The sequence below is a fragment of the Ciconia boyciana genome, chromosome 1, assembly GCF_034638445.1.
Source record: "Ciconia boyciana chromosome 1, ASM3463844v1, whole genome shotgun sequence".
NCBI classification, from domain to species: Eukaryota; Metazoa; Chordata; class Aves; order Ciconiiformes; family Ciconiidae; genus Ciconia; species Ciconia boyciana.
The window spans coordinates 114267000-114283956 of NC_132934.1; the positions used below are offsets into that span (position 1 = coordinate 114267000).

General features: G+C 41.2%; 1 protein-coding gene across 1 annotated transcript in view; it reads left to right on the forward strand.

Moving 5' to 3' along the window:
- JAM2 (junctional adhesion molecule 2) overlaps window positions 1-16957 on the forward strand; it is a 36041-nt gene extending 19084 nt beyond the window's left edge. Inside the window, exons 2-7 of the mRNA XM_072844650.1 lie at window positions 4699-4764; window positions 9739-9852; window positions 11068-11220; window positions 13047-13252; window positions 14710-14812; window positions 16606-16957. Coding sequence (XP_072700751.1) covers window positions 4699-4764; window positions 9739-9852; window positions 11068-11220; window positions 13047-13252; window positions 14710-14812; window positions 16606-16721 — 758 coding nt within the window. The 3' untranslated portion in view covers window positions 16722-16957. The remainder of the gene's footprint in view (window positions 1-4698; window positions 4765-9738; window positions 9853-11067; window positions 11221-13046; window positions 13253-14709; window positions 14813-16605) is intronic.

Here is a 16957-nt window from a genome sequence, read left to right on the forward strand (position 1 = left end):
TTCAGTCAGCTATCTCTGCACCACCTTAAGTTACTGTTTGGACTCTACTGCTTGAAGAGGGACATGTATATGTGTGGTTTGTGTGTGTGTGTGTGAGGAGGAGGGCTGTGTGTATGTTGAACTTTTCTTTCTTTTTTTCTGATGTATTTTGTACTTACTGCATTGCATAATAGAAACTTCATGTATTCTATAAATTCCTTTGATGCAAGGGGAAATATGGAGACTTTGTGCAATTGCAAGCTCCCAATACAAAGTACACAAAGTAATTTAGTGATGACTTCCATAGTGAGAAGTAAGTACCATGATCCTGCCCCAGAAGTCATAAAACATGTTTTCTTATTGTGGCTTCTAGCTTATGAATACTTAGACCATGACAGTGAGTTGTGTGACATCTGTATTAAAGAGGAGGAGAGAAACTTCCAGGTCCATGAAACAGTGAATGTAATACAGTAGTGAATTGCATGTATTTGAGCTGCCTTGTGTCCAGACAGAGAAGGTTGATGTGCCAATAATTTGTAAATGGCTTTACCCACATACTGGAGTCCTAGAAATGCTTCCTACCTAAGTGTTAGCAAGTGTTAGCTGCTGTCAGAGCCTCAGAACAAAATGCTGCTGCCCATCATAAACACATGAAGGAAGATGTTATTTCAATAGATAAACACGATCTGTTATCTGTTGGCGTATAGGATATGGGGGGGTTATTGTTCTAGAAACAACATGGTTCGGGTAAAAGTCAAAAGCTAATTTTCTTTCCATAAATCTAAATAGGGCTTAATAGGTTAAAAGGAAAATTACTTAATGACTTCAGGCTTTATTCTAGACCAGGTTTGGACAAAACCAAGGAGATGGTCTCTGTGTGGACATGCAGGAGTAACGGTTACTTTGGGAGGCGCTGGAGAAGCAGTTCCCGCCTCTGGTTTCAACAGGGGGTGGGAGGGTAACTTGGTTTTTTTATTTCTTTTTTAAAGTCCAACAGGAAAGTTTCCTTTCTTGATAGGGTGGAAAAAATTTCCAAGCGTTATTTGTAATGCAAATATTTTTTGCTATTTCAGTATTCTAAGGGTACGTAAATGGCATTGCTGGAATTGTCTTCTTCACTTCTTATTTATTTTTGTATTATAAACTTCTGCTGCAACTATTTTGGGGTAAAACAAAGGTGACGATAAAATTAAAGCATATTAAGGACAGGATAGTTGCACACAAATTTGGATCTTCTGGTAATGTGCACATATGAAAATTCACTTTATGTTGCCAAGTGTGAAGCTGTATTCTCTTAGAAACAAGAAATGTTGGACATACATTTGGAAGGGGATGGTGAGATATCTAGGAAACAGCAACTCTGGTGAGTAATACAGGGGTACAGGGTGCAGGTGCCCAGGCGCTGGCAGGGGGCTGCAGGGCGGCCTCTGTGAGGAGAGGCCGGGGCTGCACCGTGCCGGACACAGCCGCTTCCAGCCGGCTCCAACGGCCCCAGCGCAGGGCACGGCTGAGCCCCGCAGCCATGATGGCAGTGCCTTGGGGAAAGCCTGGGTAAGAAAGGGCAAAACGCTGCCCAGCAGTGAGGGGTGAGGGGAAAAGTGTGAGAAACAGCCCTGCGAGCACCGCGGGGAGAGTGGGAGGATACCCTGCAGCCCATGGAGAAGCCACAGTGGAGCAGGTGTTGCCCTGCAGCCCATGGAGGACCACACTGGAGCAGATATCCACACCGCAGTCTGTGGAGGATCCCACACAGGAGCAAGTGGATATGCTTTGAAGGAAGCTGAAGTGCATGGAGGATCCATGTTATAGCAGGCTCCTGAGAGTAACTGTGGCCTATAGAGAGGAGCCCACGCTGGAGCAGGGGGAAAGTGTGTGGAGGAAGGAGCAGCAGAGAGGAGCTGTTATGGACCAACTGCAACCCTCATTCCCCACAACCCCTGTGCTTACTCTATTTTTAATTGGCATTACACTTAATTAATTTTCCCTAAGTTGAGTCTGTTTTGCCTGTGGTGGTAATTGCGAAGTGATCTCCCTATCTTTCTCTTGACCCATGAGCTTTTTAATTTTATTTTCTCCCCTGTCATGCTGAGGAGGGGAAGTGAGAGAGCAGCTGGGTAGGCGTCTGGCAGCTGGTCAAGGTCAACCCACCACAACTGATTACAGTGAATGAGTAACTGAACTTTTGCGACAGCACCGGGGACTCAAATACCTCTTCTGACTGTTGCTCCAAGACTCACAGAGGCAATGATTATATATACTGACAGAACCACAACCTGTATTTTTAAAGGATCCTGAAAAAAACTAGAAAATTATGGAGGGAAAGGGCCATAGGAACATTTGGATGGAGAATTCCCTCTGTAGTGCCAGACTTGAACAATAAGGAATGATCTTTAATTGAGAAGAAAACCATGATGGTGTGCAGGACCACTACTATTTAATATCTTCATCAATGACATAGACAGTGGGATCAAGTGCACCCTCAGCAAGTTTGCAAACAACACCAAGCTGAGTGGTGCGGTTGACATGTCTGAGGGACAGGATGCCATTCAGAGGGACCTGGACGAGCTTGAGAAGTGGGCCCATGTGAACCTCATGAGGTTCAACAAGGCCAAGTGCAGGGTCCTGCACCTGGTTCGGGGCAACCCGCAGTATCTGTACAGGCTGGGGGATGAAGGGATGGAGAGCAGCCCTGAGGAGAAGGACTTGGGGGTGCTGGTGCATGAAAAGCTGGACATGAGCCAGCAATGTGCACTTGCAGCCCAGAGGGCTGATGGTATCCTGGGCTGCATCAAAAGAAGTGTGACCAGCCGTTGAGGGAGGTGATTCTGCCACTCTACTCGCTCTGGTGAGACCTCACCTGGAGTACTGTGTACCCCAACATAAGAAGGACATGGACCTGTTGGAGCAGGTCCAGACGAGGGCCACAAAAATGATCAGAGAGATGGAACATCTCTCCCGTGAAGAAAGGCGGAGAGAGTTGGGGTTGTTCAGCCTGGAGAAGAGAAGGCTCTGGGGAGACCTTATTGTGGCCTTTCAGTACTTCAAGGGGTCTTATAAGAAAGATGGGGACAAACCTTTTAGCAGGGCCTGTTGTGATAGGACGAGGGGTAATGGTTTTAAACTAAAAGAGGGTAGATTCAGACTAGATATAAGGAAGACATTTTTTACAATGAGGGTGGTGAAACACTGGAACAGGTTTCCCAGAGAGCTGGTAGATGCCCCATCCCTGGAAACATTCAAGGTCAGGCTGGACAGGGCTCCGAGCAACCTGTTGAAGATGTCCCTGCTCATTGCAGGGGTTGGACTAGATGACCTTTAAAGTTCCTTTCCAACCCAAACCATTCTATGATGGTAGCTTTATACAATGAAAACAGCATGCTAACTCAGAGCTGTGAGAACCCATAGTTGAAAGCCCAAATGGACTCACTCAAGTGAGAAATGATGCACACGCATCAACAGAAGTAATCAACTGTCAAAAGAAAACAATAAGAAGCAAAAGATTCTTGATTTGTTTGTGTCTTCAGATCAAGACTGGATATCCATCTGCTAGGTTGTGTGCAACTCTTCCCCAATTAGACAGGGGAAAGGGAAACATTCTTTGGGGATGAACAAAGGAGGTCTGTGTGTGTGAGAGAGGCAAATAGCAAGATTAGAATAAAAGGAGTAAAGCAAGACTAGTTTCTGTCAGTCAAAAGAACATTATGCTCTTAAACAAGCCATGTTTCTAAATATTGTTGATGGGGAGAGGGGCTCATTTCTTGTTCGTACCCTCTGTAGCAATTGTTCAGTTGGCTGATGTGGATGGAGGAAATGGACTGCGTCAGGAGTGTCCATGCTGTCTTCAAAACTGGTCCTAAACCCAAGGGGACTTGAGATGCTTTTGGAAGAAAAAAAGTTAATGTAAACCTGTGTAAAGAACTGTATTGAGCTGTTCTTAAGCACTTGGTAGACTTGTACCCCTCCATGGAGTAATTGGAATAACTGTGACCAACTCTTGAGCCTTGCAGAAACGCTTCTAAATCATGAGGGAACACAGTGGAGTCCTTTCCTGGGAGGAGAGCAGCTCTTAAGAGAGGATGTATAGTGAGGTGCAGTGGGGGAGGAGGGAGCTGGGTGTAGTGGTTATTTCACTTGTTCTCTGTGGAATTTCAGTATTCCCGATACAAGAGATATCCAAGAATGTATGGGGGGGTTTCATCTCTTTGATGTAGAACTATAGAAATGTTGAATAATGTTTTCCTTCTCACTTCAACAGGAATTTGAGGTAACTGCCAATTACTGGACACTTTTTTTTACCCTGTAGAAGCCGTACATGGTATTCTTCAGTAAACATGCCTGCCTTGTAATAGGAATACAATGGAAAATACACTTAATACAAGTCTCCCCAGTTAGAAACAGACTGAGACATTACCCCAGTATAAAACAATGCCTACTGTTTATATAGACCTTCTCACATGTAAATATTATCATGGTATTGTAAAAGAGAAATATTATTATTTTTTACAGGTGCCAGGGCATGGAGAGGAAAAGATTAATTGTTCAAGGCCACCCACGTGGCCAGCCCTGGTCTAGCTCTTAGTCCGATGCTCTCTCTAGTAGATGGTATCTAATCTGTCCAGTGTAAGGAGATCTCAAAAATACTGCTTGTAGCTGCTGAAGCACATATGAAATTACAAGTGTTTATTGCTGAATTGTCTTTTTTTTTCTGTTCCCTTGCAGATCATGAAGTGTCTGGAATTTCCATTGAAACAGATAACAAAAACGTAAAAGCAGAGGAGTTTAAGGGTACAGTATGGGCATTGCTGTGATTATTTTTAATATATACACAATACATGCAAACTAAGTATACAGAAGCTGTGCAGCTGTTAAGATTGTCTTCCTCTTTCCTGAGGGGTCCTGCTCCTACTCTCTCCATTGACTCTGTGTATAATCTTGGTCTTGTCCCCATTTTCTCTTACTTGATTTGGGGTTGGACTAGATGCTCCCCAGAGGTCCTGTTCAACCTCACCTATTCTGTGATTCTATGACTTGTTTGTCAGTCCTGGTAGCTCATTCTGTAACTTCTGCCTGGTTTCCTTCCACCCAAAATGATGGGAACTGATATAAAGGAGAAGCATTAATTATCTTACAAGAAGTGAGGGCTAGAGAAAGAACAACTGTAAGTCAGCTAATTGTCAGTAACTATAATTTAATGGCTATTTTTAATTGTCAGTAACTATAATGGCTATTTACATACTTATATATGTCATATTTTTGGAAGCCATTTGTCATTTTACATGTGCTAGAGAAATTAAGGAGGCAGGGAAGAAAACCTGATGTTTGCTGGGTAGATGAGAAAGGGATCCTAGTAGCGTGTATGTGAGGTTTGTGAGTTATGTGGGGGGTTTTGTTTGGGTTTTTTTGCATTTGGTTGGAATGGAGAGAGATGGGAATTTGGGAATTGAAAGAACCGTTTGCTGAGCTTTAGGCTTTATTCATCTGTTTGAGGTAATATTTTGGAGGTCTCTAAAGCTATCAGCTGGGCTCCTTGTCAAGTATTCTTGTCACTTTTGGAGAAGAAGAACTTAATACATTTAGAGATCAGGACAGGCAAGAGGAGAGAGAGAAGCTCTTCAGGTAATATGAAAGCTTGATTAGGTTCTGTCTTTTTATATGATATATGGCTTGCATTTTGTTCTTTTGTTATTTGTATGGTAGAGTGAGATCAGTTTAACGCAGCTCAGATGCCATGCCGAGTTCTTTTTGTGTAGCAGCACTAAGGGAATGGCAGGGGCTGATAGATATAGCTATTCAACTGAATGCAGCTGATCTGAAGTGCATTTTTCTTTTCTCCTTCAACTCCTGTTACTGTAGAAGAGAGTGGTCGGTCACTGGAACAGGCTCCCCAGGGAAGTGGTCACGGCACTAAGCCTGTCAGAGTTCAAGGAGTGTCTGGACGATGCTCTTAGTCATATGGTTTAGTTTTAGGTAGTCCCATGAGGAGCAGGGAGTTGGACTTGATGATCCTTATGGGTCTCTTCCAACTTGAGATATTCTATAACCAAATTATAGCCTCCAGACCAGATGTAAATCCAAATTAAACATTGTCGAGACCTCCCCAAGATCCCAGAAGGTTCTTCCAGGCCTGACGCACCATGTCCTGTGGGCCTACCTTAATGCGAGTCAAGTAGACCTATTCTGGAAAATACTTCTCGCTGACTCCATTAGTATGGGAAAAAGCAGGAAAGGGGAGCTATAACTAAGGAGGGTTTTATTATGTTGTCTCTGTTCTGCGTGCACTCCCTTTCTTCCATTCCATTCCCTTTCTCCGAATAAGATTAGTGGGAGGGCATCAATGCTAGCTTTTTCTGAAATGAAAAAATGTGGCATGCAAGAAAGTGGCAGCTCATTCAAGATGGAGGTGACTTGTTCAGCTGAGAACACTTCAGCTGAGCTGTCTCTGTCAACTAATATAGACCAGCTCATGAGACCAGCCAACTGTCACAAGGTCAGTAGCAAAAGCAAGCTGAGCTTGAATGATGTTTTTTCTTTGTTAGAAGGATACAAAAACAAAATGGAAAGGAAACTTTAGCAAATCTTAAGATTCAGGAAGCCTCCACCCATCCACTCAACCTGAAGTCAGGAACCTCGGGCTTCCTGAATGCACAGCATGTTTTTCAAAGCGGCCAGTGCGTGTGTAACATGTTTCTGGCAAAGAATGCCCTCCTGCCTCAATTTTTCTTTCAAGTCTGGACATTTTTTCGCCTATGAGAGATCACCAAGGCTACCAGTCTGGCCCCTTGGAAGCTTTTTGTTTCGCTGCAGAACGGACCTGGGAATTCAGACTTTAAAGGGTGAGTGGGTAGGTCTGTTGGTAGCTCTTAATTGCCCTTCAGCCTTGTTTGCTGAGACTGGAAACAAGAGCGCCAGTTAATGCAGATTGTATGTTTGAGCAGTGGATGTTTGTCTCCTGAAAGCTAGACAGGCATTGCCAAAACTATGAAGGCTTTTGATCCTCGATACTCTGGCCGATATTGGAAGATGAGCAGCCTAAAGGTGGCAATATCAGTACTGTATTTGTTTCTTTTACAGAATTTTCTGGGAGATACTAAATTTTACTTTATTAATAGATTTGGAGCCAGTCAGATGTGTGGTTGGATTCTTTCCTCTGATGTTGTCTCCCTGTCGTGGTTTAGCCCCAGCCAGGAACTAAGCACCATGCAGCCGCTCGCTCACACCCCCCCCCCCCCCCCGGTGGGATGGGGGAGAGAATTGGAAGAGCAAAAGTAAGAAAACTTGAGGGTTGAGATAAAGACAGTTTAATAGGGAAAGCAAAAGCTGTGCACGCAAGCAAAGCAAGGAATTCCTTCACTACTTCCCATGGGCAGGCAGGTGTTCAGCCATCTCCAGGAAAGCAGGGCTCCATCACGCGTAGTGGTTACTTGGGAAGACAAATGCCATCACTCCAAGTGTCCCCCCCTTCCTTCTGCTTCCCCAGCTTTATATACTGAGCATGACATCATGTGGTATGGAATAGCCCTTTGGTCAATTTGGATCAACTATCCTGGCTGTGTCCCCTCCCAGCTTCTTCTGCACCTGGCAGAGCATGGGAAGCTGAAAAGTCCTTGACTAGTGCAGCAACAACTAAAACATCTCTGTATTATCAACACTGTTTTCAGCACAAATCCAAAACATAGCCCCATACCAGCCACTATAAAGAAAATTAACTCTATCTCAGCTGAAACCAGGACACTCCCAACAATTCTTATTAATACCTTGACTTAAGAGTTATTTACTGGGGAAAAAAAAATAAATATATATTTTGGCATGCTGTTCCACAGAGAATGGAACTACTGAAACACTGAGTTTGTCCCAATAAGTCACCTATACAGTTTGTCATGTCTTGTCTCCCCATAATAACTATAGGCTTGACCAGAGACCACAATTACTGTGATGCAAGCTACATATTAGTGATGGCATATGCTGATGCCCTGCTGTGATGGAGGAAAAAAGAACAGTTGAGCTCCCAGTATGACCTGTTCCTCATTAGGAGCACTAATTTTGGTTTGTTTCCTACCCAGTTATGGCAACTTTAACTATAATCAGTAACTGTTGAAATCTCAGCCTCTCTGTGAAATTTGGTTGGTGATGCCCACTATACATAAGTCAGGGAAACTTGAGTGGACAGACAGAAAGGTGAACAATTGTATGAACTTTCTTTTCTCGAGAACTCAAGAGAAATAAGAGGTAACCGCCAAGGGATGTTATGAGCAGCCCGTGCTGCCCACAGCCCCAGGGGACTGGGGGTTCCTCATGCCTGGCCACTGAAGCCCACCCCAATGCTCCTGGAGACCTGGGCGTCTTTGTCCCAGGCTGATGGACATAGCTGCTGCTTTCCCATTTGCAGGTTCAACCAGTAGCAAGGCTGCGTGTGTGTCCCAGGGATGCATGCGTGTGTGCACGCATGCACACATACACACACTCGTGACACTGGCACTGCCAGCTACACAGACCGCCACAGACAAGGCACTGCCTTCAACAGCGCCTGCATATAACACTGCCTGGCCTCACATAAAGCTTTCAGTATAGACAGCTAAGCCTCCTTCCTCCTCTCTGGCTGGTGGAGATTGAAGTTCAGTGGTGAAAGACTCTCTAGATTCACAAGCACATGCACATTCTTGGATCCCCTGAGTACCAGCACAGCCCCTCTGCCCATCTGCTACACCTGCCCTACTCACCAGCTTGCCCAGCTTGAGGGTTGCTAGTGAATTATACACACACCTCCAGGCACACCAGGTTTAGGGAAGATAGAAACACTGCACACACTGCACACACACCACACACCCCCACTTCCATAAGCCAGCACCACAAGCCCAGGGGTGCCTACACACCAAGTGTGACCCCAGCTGCTGGCCCTAAATTTACTCAAGCCACTCCTCTCTGCCCCGATAGCTAGCACTCCAGGCACATGTGATTTGAGGCTCACCAACACTCATTCCCAACATCTGTGGCCCCTCCAACTACTGATGCAGAGACCCTCACTCGCTCCAGTTGCCCACACCACAGTCCCATCAGTTTGTTTGGAGACTGATGGTCTTTGTCATCATCTCTGTTAGTCCCTGTCTGACATGTTTGTGTGTCTGTGTTTTTGTTTGTTGCTTCTCCCTTTACTTGTTATCACGTTTGCATTGAAATGGTCCTTAATTGGGAAACCTTGATGAAGCAGACTCTCACCTTCCAAATACCTTTACAATAATCAATGTGAAATTGTAAATAAATATGTACATTACTTAGGAGAATACTTAACCGTCTTAATGGTATGTTTTCCATCTGCATTAAGTTATACATTTAAACAGTTAAACTACTGATACTGAATTCAGAATGGTAATTCACAAAATATTGTTGATAACAGGGTCAGAGTCCTTTTTTAATGGTGGTCTGCTCACTGATGAAAATATTTAAACCTCAAATGAGGTAGTAATACAGAATCTGTGCCCATGCAACATGGGAATATCTAGTCCCCAACATCTGAAGTTTGATCCAAAGGCCACTGAAGTATGGGAAAATTACTAGTTTCTGTTTCCCCATTGTGTTTGTGTAAATCTGGGGAAGGTCTGATGACATCACTTTAAGAAGTAGATCTGGCCCTTGCTGACTGCTCAAGTTCTTTTGAAGGGGGAATATTAATTTCATGGAGCCTGAATGTGTACCAAACACAATGCTAAAGTCTCTAATTTTCCCTTTTGCGTTCTTTTTTTCTTTTTTTTTTCCCCTCTCTAGAGGCTATTCTTAGTTGCAAGCACAAATTTTCAAAAGGGGTGAGCTTAAGAATAGAATGGAAGAAAATCCAGTCTCAAGGAGTCTCATTTGTCTACTACAATGGTGAATTTACAGGTACAGTACTACGAACTCAGACTGATGGTTTAACATGTCATTCTCTAGCATAGATATTGACTCTTTCTTGGGGAATAACATTAGGAAAATGACTGAAAGAGAATGCTCTTCACTCTCCATACTGAACAGCTGTCCTTTTGAGGAAAATAATTCTTCCCCAGGGGGAAGAAAAAGCATTTCTTAATAAAATCATCAATGATTAGTTACCTTTTTACTGAAGTTGGATATAATAAAACTCAAACTAAGAAAAATGGCACTGCATATTCCTTGACATTTTTCAAAAATGAAATTACATTCAGATATAAACTCCCCAAAACTACTGCAAGCTCTGCACCTCAGAAAACTCAAAGAAGTTTCGGAAGCCTCCTGTAGAGCTGGAGGCTTAGATATGAATAATGCAGCATTTTTTTATACGTAAAATAGAAACTCAGCTGTATGTTTTAAATTATTCGTATTCTTTTCATAAGTGGAATTTCTGTTTATATGTTCTGAAAAGGACTTACCTGAGCTTTATGTGCTGAAGAAAATAGGGGTCTCTGGTACCTTGTACACAACAAATGAAGGTTGAGAAGTAAAATAAAAGCACAGCGATTTTGTTGGTTTTTAGAGTTTGCAAGATGTGCTGGTCTTGTTGATGAACTTGTTTTTTTTCTGCTTATATTTAATTTAGAGAAACACTGGAACTCGTGGTTCTGTGCGTGCACGTAATTTTAATTTCATAAAAAGCCGTAGAATGAAAAAACCTTCATTGTAAGAAGTCTGATGGCCATATCTTTGCTAAATCCATCAAGTTTTTCTTGCCAAGTTAAAATGTCAAATACTTTGCTGTGGTCTTGCTCACAATTCTTTCTGTAAGGTAACTAAGGTTAGTGATTGCCATCCCTCTAGTGGAAAATGATGTCTTTTTTGTCACCTGACTACTGCTATACATGTTTTTTTGAAATACCTGCAGAAAAAAAGCATTCCATCTTCCAACTAGAAAATGTATGACAGATGTAGGCTTTTTGAACTGAGGGTTTTTTTTTGACTAAATGGACAAGTTGTGGCAGGTTCTTACTGTCTTGGGAGGGGGATTACGTATTGCTCCTTAGTGATAGAGAACTAACACCGAACAAATGAGCAATAGTTCATAAATTGTACGTGATTTCAGAACAAGCCAATGAGACATAGACATTTGCAAAGAGCAGCAACTTCTCTGTCTGTTCTCCCTTAAAGGTGATCTTCGAGGCCGAGCAGAGATGCTGAATACAGGAATCCGTATTAGAAATGTGACTAGAAGGGATTCTGGGACCTACCGCTGTGAAATCAGTGCAAAGAGTGAAGAGGGGCAACGCCTGGGAGAGGCTACTATTACTCTCACAGTATTGGGTACAAACTTTATTATTTGGGCTTCTGTAAAGAAATTGATTGATGGCAAGGGGTGTTGAAGGTAGGGTTGTCCATATGGTGTGTGGCTGCTGGGGTTTTGGGTCTTCTTTGGGCTGGGTTTATAAACACATGTGCACGTGCACATTCTACAACATACTTCACAAAAGAGCTTTGCAAAATGCACACTTGCATTAGAAAGGAATAGAAATAGGGGTTTGTTGATATAAATGTGGGTTTCAGTTCTCAAAACTTAGCAAATATGCTGATTTATGTAATGGCGAAACTTCCATTTCTACTAAAACTGAAGTCACTCAGTGGCTGAGAATCTGGATAAGCTGGTCATGGTGTTTGGCACTGGAAAGTCAGCATCTGTCAACACTTATCAAATATTCCTAAGCAGCACTTCATTCCAATATGCTACAGTCTCCTCCTGTTTTTGGAAGGAGAAACTGCTGCAGTATCTGTGCAATGCCAGCCAGCAAGCTAGCAATCTGTGGACTTTATTTACAGGAGAGATGGTGTTGGCTTGGGGGGGTGGTTGTTCTTTGTGGGTTTGTGGGTTTTTTTCCCTCTTGGGGAAAGGAGGGAAAAGTGAATACTGAGCACATTCTTCTTACATTGTTCCTGGTATTTTTCCCAGTGGATGAGTAGTAGAGGTTGGTAGTTTTCTCCTTTTCTCTGTATAGGGAGAAAAGAAAATATTTGCTTTTGTAGTTTCTATATTTTTTTCTATACAAAAATATCTGATCTTTTGAAATTATAAATAAAGTCTCAAAGTTCTTCATAAAGGATGATAAATTAATGAACTTCTGATTAGCTCCAACAATGAGGTAATCCCAATTATTCCTTCTTTCTTCCACTCTCTCAACAGCTTTCCTCTTTTAAATGTGGCTTCTTAATTTAAAGTTGAAATATTAGAGCCCAAAGGAGAGTGTGTGTGTGTGTGTGTTGCTCACAAACCTTTTTGAAAGTGAATGTGAATTAGTTAGTATTTCACTTGGTTTTCTTTATTTTTGCTTTTTATTTTAAAATCAGCCAAGAAAAAACTATGAATACTTGTTAAGGTGTCACTTGTGCTTTTAATGTTCCATGCATGCCTCTTCACCCTTAGTTTTCTTCTACATAGCTTCAAGTTACCAAACACCCCCCCCCCCGAATTTCCTTTTCTGTTCATGTAATAAAAGTCAGAAAAGAGACGTTCATCTTCATAGCAGAAGGAATGATCAGTTCTCCTGCATCTGTTTGTGGGAATGTTTGTTTTTAATTTAAACTGAAATTTAGTAGCCAATTGTTTTTGGTCCTCAACCTGGAATTTATACAATGGCTGTGATGATGGCCAGCCTTGGTAATTCTTTCTGAGAATAATTTTTCAAAACCTAGTTGACTTCTTTTAATACAAAAAATCTTTTTCCTTTTCTGCACTTCTGTTTTTAAATACTGGGACAGGGAAGGGGGGAATTGCTGGACTACAGATTCCCTGAGTTATCCCTCCTCTGTCTGTGAGCAAGAAGCCCCATACAAGAAACGAGGTGAAACAAACTCTGCAGTTGGATGAGAGTGTATAGATTGGAGGCAGGATGACACAGCATGTGGTGGAGGAAGCTGGGAGCAAGTCTCTTTCTTCCATTTTTAGCAACTCACAAATTTTACTGTGCTCTCCAGCAGCAGGACCCTGCCTTCAACCCCTTCTCCAGCACCTCATTTGATTAATTTGGTAGTTTCTAAGCACGTACACAAGTGCTCACCTCCTCACCAGTGACTGTCAAACTGTTGTTATATAGACAATACTGATAAGACTGTGTAACAAGTGCAATTTCATTGTCCAGTTGCTCCGACTACTCCGGTATGTGAGGTACCCAGCTCCGCAATGACGGGAACAGTAGTGGAACTGAGCTGTAAGGAGACTGAGGGGTCTCCTCCGTCTGAGTACCAATGGTACAAGAACGGTGTTGCCTTACTGCAAAAGACAGGAACAGGCAGCACTAGAGCAGCAAACATAACTTACACCATGAATAAGAAGTCTGGCACTCTGGTAAGTGTAATAACCAACTCTGTCATAACCAGCTATCAAGAAGACCAAATTTACTGTTTAGTATAATGATGCACAGGGGTCTTAATCGAAAAATGCACAAGGTCTTTGTCGGAGATCAATGTCATGCTGAAATATGTGTTAACAAACATAGAAGGTGGTTTCTGCCTTACACCAATGACAAGCCATAGATGCTGAGTGATACAGACAAACTGGGTGAGTTGCAAGGCTGCAGTAATGATGAATGAGAAGAATCTAGACAATACATGGCAAATTTCACCTTGTCAGTTAGCTAACTAGTGCCAGGTGAGAATGATCTCTCAGTATGTCAACAGAGTTATATTTGATAGCGCCTTAAAATCTGAAATAGCAACTTCACACTCTTCAGTGGGAATGCAGCACTAAGGGCAGTCCAGAATCTGTGCAATCCAGTGGCATTTACAAATTCCAGTCCAGTACTTGTGAAGTCAGTGAGAATGAGTCAGGGCTGTAAGTAAGCTTAGTGGTTTTTGGTTTAGTTGTAGTTTGTTTTGTGGGGTTTTTTTTCCTCTCAGAACTGGCTATCTCTTTCTCATCCCTCTCCCATTAGCTGATCCTTCTAAAAAAATTGATACATATTACTTACAATGTATTGTCAGCTGAGATTTTTCAGAAGTAAAGAGTTGTTCTAGGAACACGCTACTTTTGTGCATGATCAAATGTTGAAACTGACATGTGACTAAGCATTCAGAGATGCTGTGGATCTTTCAGCACACTGGAAATTAGGTGGACTACTCAAAATTACTAATCACTTCTGAAAATCTTAGTTTTAAAGTATGGGATATATTAAAGGGGAAAAAAGTTAACAAGTCTAATGATTAAAAAAAAATAAATACAGAGAAACACTGGAATTGACATGAGGTCAGACTCTATCCCTCTCGTTTCCTCATTTTCATTTTTACAGTAATAATATTTGATAAATAGTGCAGTTTAGCATTTCTCCATTGGAAGAAGAGAGAAAGTGCCATTTCAGGGTGGAGGGGGACCACAAACTTTCCGTGGGAAATATTTTTTGTAGATACATGATTTTTTAAAAAATTTTTTGTTGTTGTTTTGGTAAAATGAACAAAATGTTCTGATTTTGGGGATTCTGAAATTAGAGCATGTCTAAGAAAATGTATTTTATTGGACAGTACTGATCCACTGAAAAAGAATCTCCTTGTAGATAAACTCCATCTAGTTAAATGTCCATCTAAAAGACCCTCTTAGACCAGAAGCTGAAGTTAAGGACCAGGGAATGTGACTAGGGAGCTGAATTATGAGGTCGAACTGGACCAGAATTTCTCACTTTCTTTCAGGTTTTTTTTGTTTAAAAAAACAAGCAAACAAAAAAACCCTGTTGACATGTCAAAATTTCTATCCCACAGGAAATTCTGATTTTTTTTCCATTCTGATAATGGTTTTGGACTCTGTCTTAACAGCTATTTAACACAGTTACAAAGAATGACACTGGAGAGTATTTCTGTGAAGCCTACAATGGGATTGGATTATCTCAGAAATGCTCAGTGAAGCGAATGCAAGTTGGTATGTGTCAAAGAAAATAAGGGCGGAAAACAGTCTTGCAATAGGAATGATTTTATTGCATGATGCAACTGAGAAGCTAAGACCAGATTGAATTATATCTTTTTGTTTAATTATGGCATTTTGGGGGAGGAATAATAATAATAATAATAATAATAATAATAATAATAATAATAATAATAATAGTTCCTTATATGTAGTTGCTGTGGCTACGTAAGGCATTCCTTTTTTACAGCACAAACATATCTCACTGTATTTCACAGAAAAGCAGCTGGTTTAATACCTTAAAATTATTGCAGTAGCCAGCCTTTAGGTTGCTAAACACTGAACTTCACAGAACAGCAGTATCCATATGAGAGCCTTAATATTTCAGAATGCTTTTGTGGAAGGTGTACAGGATAATGTGCCAGTCCACTGGGTTATTTTCTTTATGAAAAGCCTCCCTTTTGAGATGCATTCATGTGAGATCTTACTGTAATAGATCAGAAATTTAACTGAATGACTAATTTATACCTGCCAGAGGAACACTGAAGAAGTCAGTGTATCTTAAAAAAATATATATAAAAAAAAATCCTGCTGTCTGTTTCTTTTCTACTTTCCCAGTGTAGGTGAAGGGTAACATTGGTTAGCTAATAAAGAATTTAGCAAAGACTGGAGGGGCAGAGTCTATAATAACCAAAACCATATGAATATTTTTGCAAAATATAAAACTAGCTCTTGCAGATGTGATAGGAAAGCAGATGGTAACAAATCCTAACAAATACTGCACAGAAGTTCATCCCCAAGTATTCCATAAAGCAATTGTCTGGTGCTTTCTTAGGACTTAGCTGAAAAATCACTCTATCATGGCTCTTAATGCATTCCTGGTTGATGATGAGCAAGTATTCCACAAGCTACCAAGATAGAATCCCTCTGTTGTGGAAATACTCACCAAAGTCCTAAATTGCTGTCAACCAATGCACAAAAATTGATAAGTTTGGGGGTAAAATTTCCAACCATATATTAATGTATGTTTAAAGTCAGGATCCAAGTAAGTAACTGGACATATTACAAAAACTTATGAAAATGTTTCTGCTTGTTGATGTTTTTGTTTTTCCTAAAATGGATGATTGCCTGAAGCTCTTAAGTGATTATATCTTATATTAATAATATAATTTTAGTGATTATATTATATATTATAGCGATTAATGGGCATGGGTCATCACCTTCAAAATAAAAATGGCTAGATGTTTCGGTAGCCCAGTGCAGTTGAACTTTAGACATCTGGGCTAAAATATTTGTTGGCCTTTATTGTGTTGAATTTTAAAAGCCTTGCTGTTTAAAAAGAAAAAAGCATTGAGTTTTAAATAACTCACCTGAAGAGTTCTTCAGGACTGGGACCTGGCATTGCCATCAGCTGTTTCAGTTATTTTAGGCAAACTAACTATATGAGAACACTTGTTTTAAGACTTTTAAAGATTTCAAGATATTTTCCCTTAGAGACATACGCCTTGAATAATACTTATTTGGGATAGGTATAATGAGGAGTATGTATCCCTTGACTCCTCTTATTCTTTCCTTACTTTTGACCCGAACTAAGCAGTTGAAGTGTACCAAGCACTCCTGTTAAGGTGGCTGTGATACAGTAGTGCTTTTGGACTGCTTATCTACATCTAAGTGTTACTAATTAACTTGTGCAGCTTGGGCCAAAGACCACCTATAGATACAAAAGGTGCCTGTAGTAATTAGGGAAAAAAAATCCAGCCAATGGAAATTTTTACAACTTACAACATCAGACTTATGTTTTATAATTACAGATGACCTTAATGTAAGTGGTATCATCGCTGCTGTAGTATTTGTGGCTCTGGTAATGGCATTGTGTGGTCTTGGAGTATTTTATGCCCAAAAAAAGGGCTACTTTACAAGTAAGTAAAATAAAATCACTCCTTCCCTGTGTCAAAAAAAAGTCTGTACTTCTGCTGACTGTAACATGTCCTCCTTTTCATGAAGGCTCGAACTCCATGGTACTAAAGCTAAAGAGCGTTACAACAGCAACTTTTTTGTGCAGACGCTTTTATTCTGCCAACTTCTACTGCAAAAGATACTGCAAGAATGACATGGAGACGTTTGTGCAGTTGTGTAAGGCTACCAAACAACAATCTAGGGAAA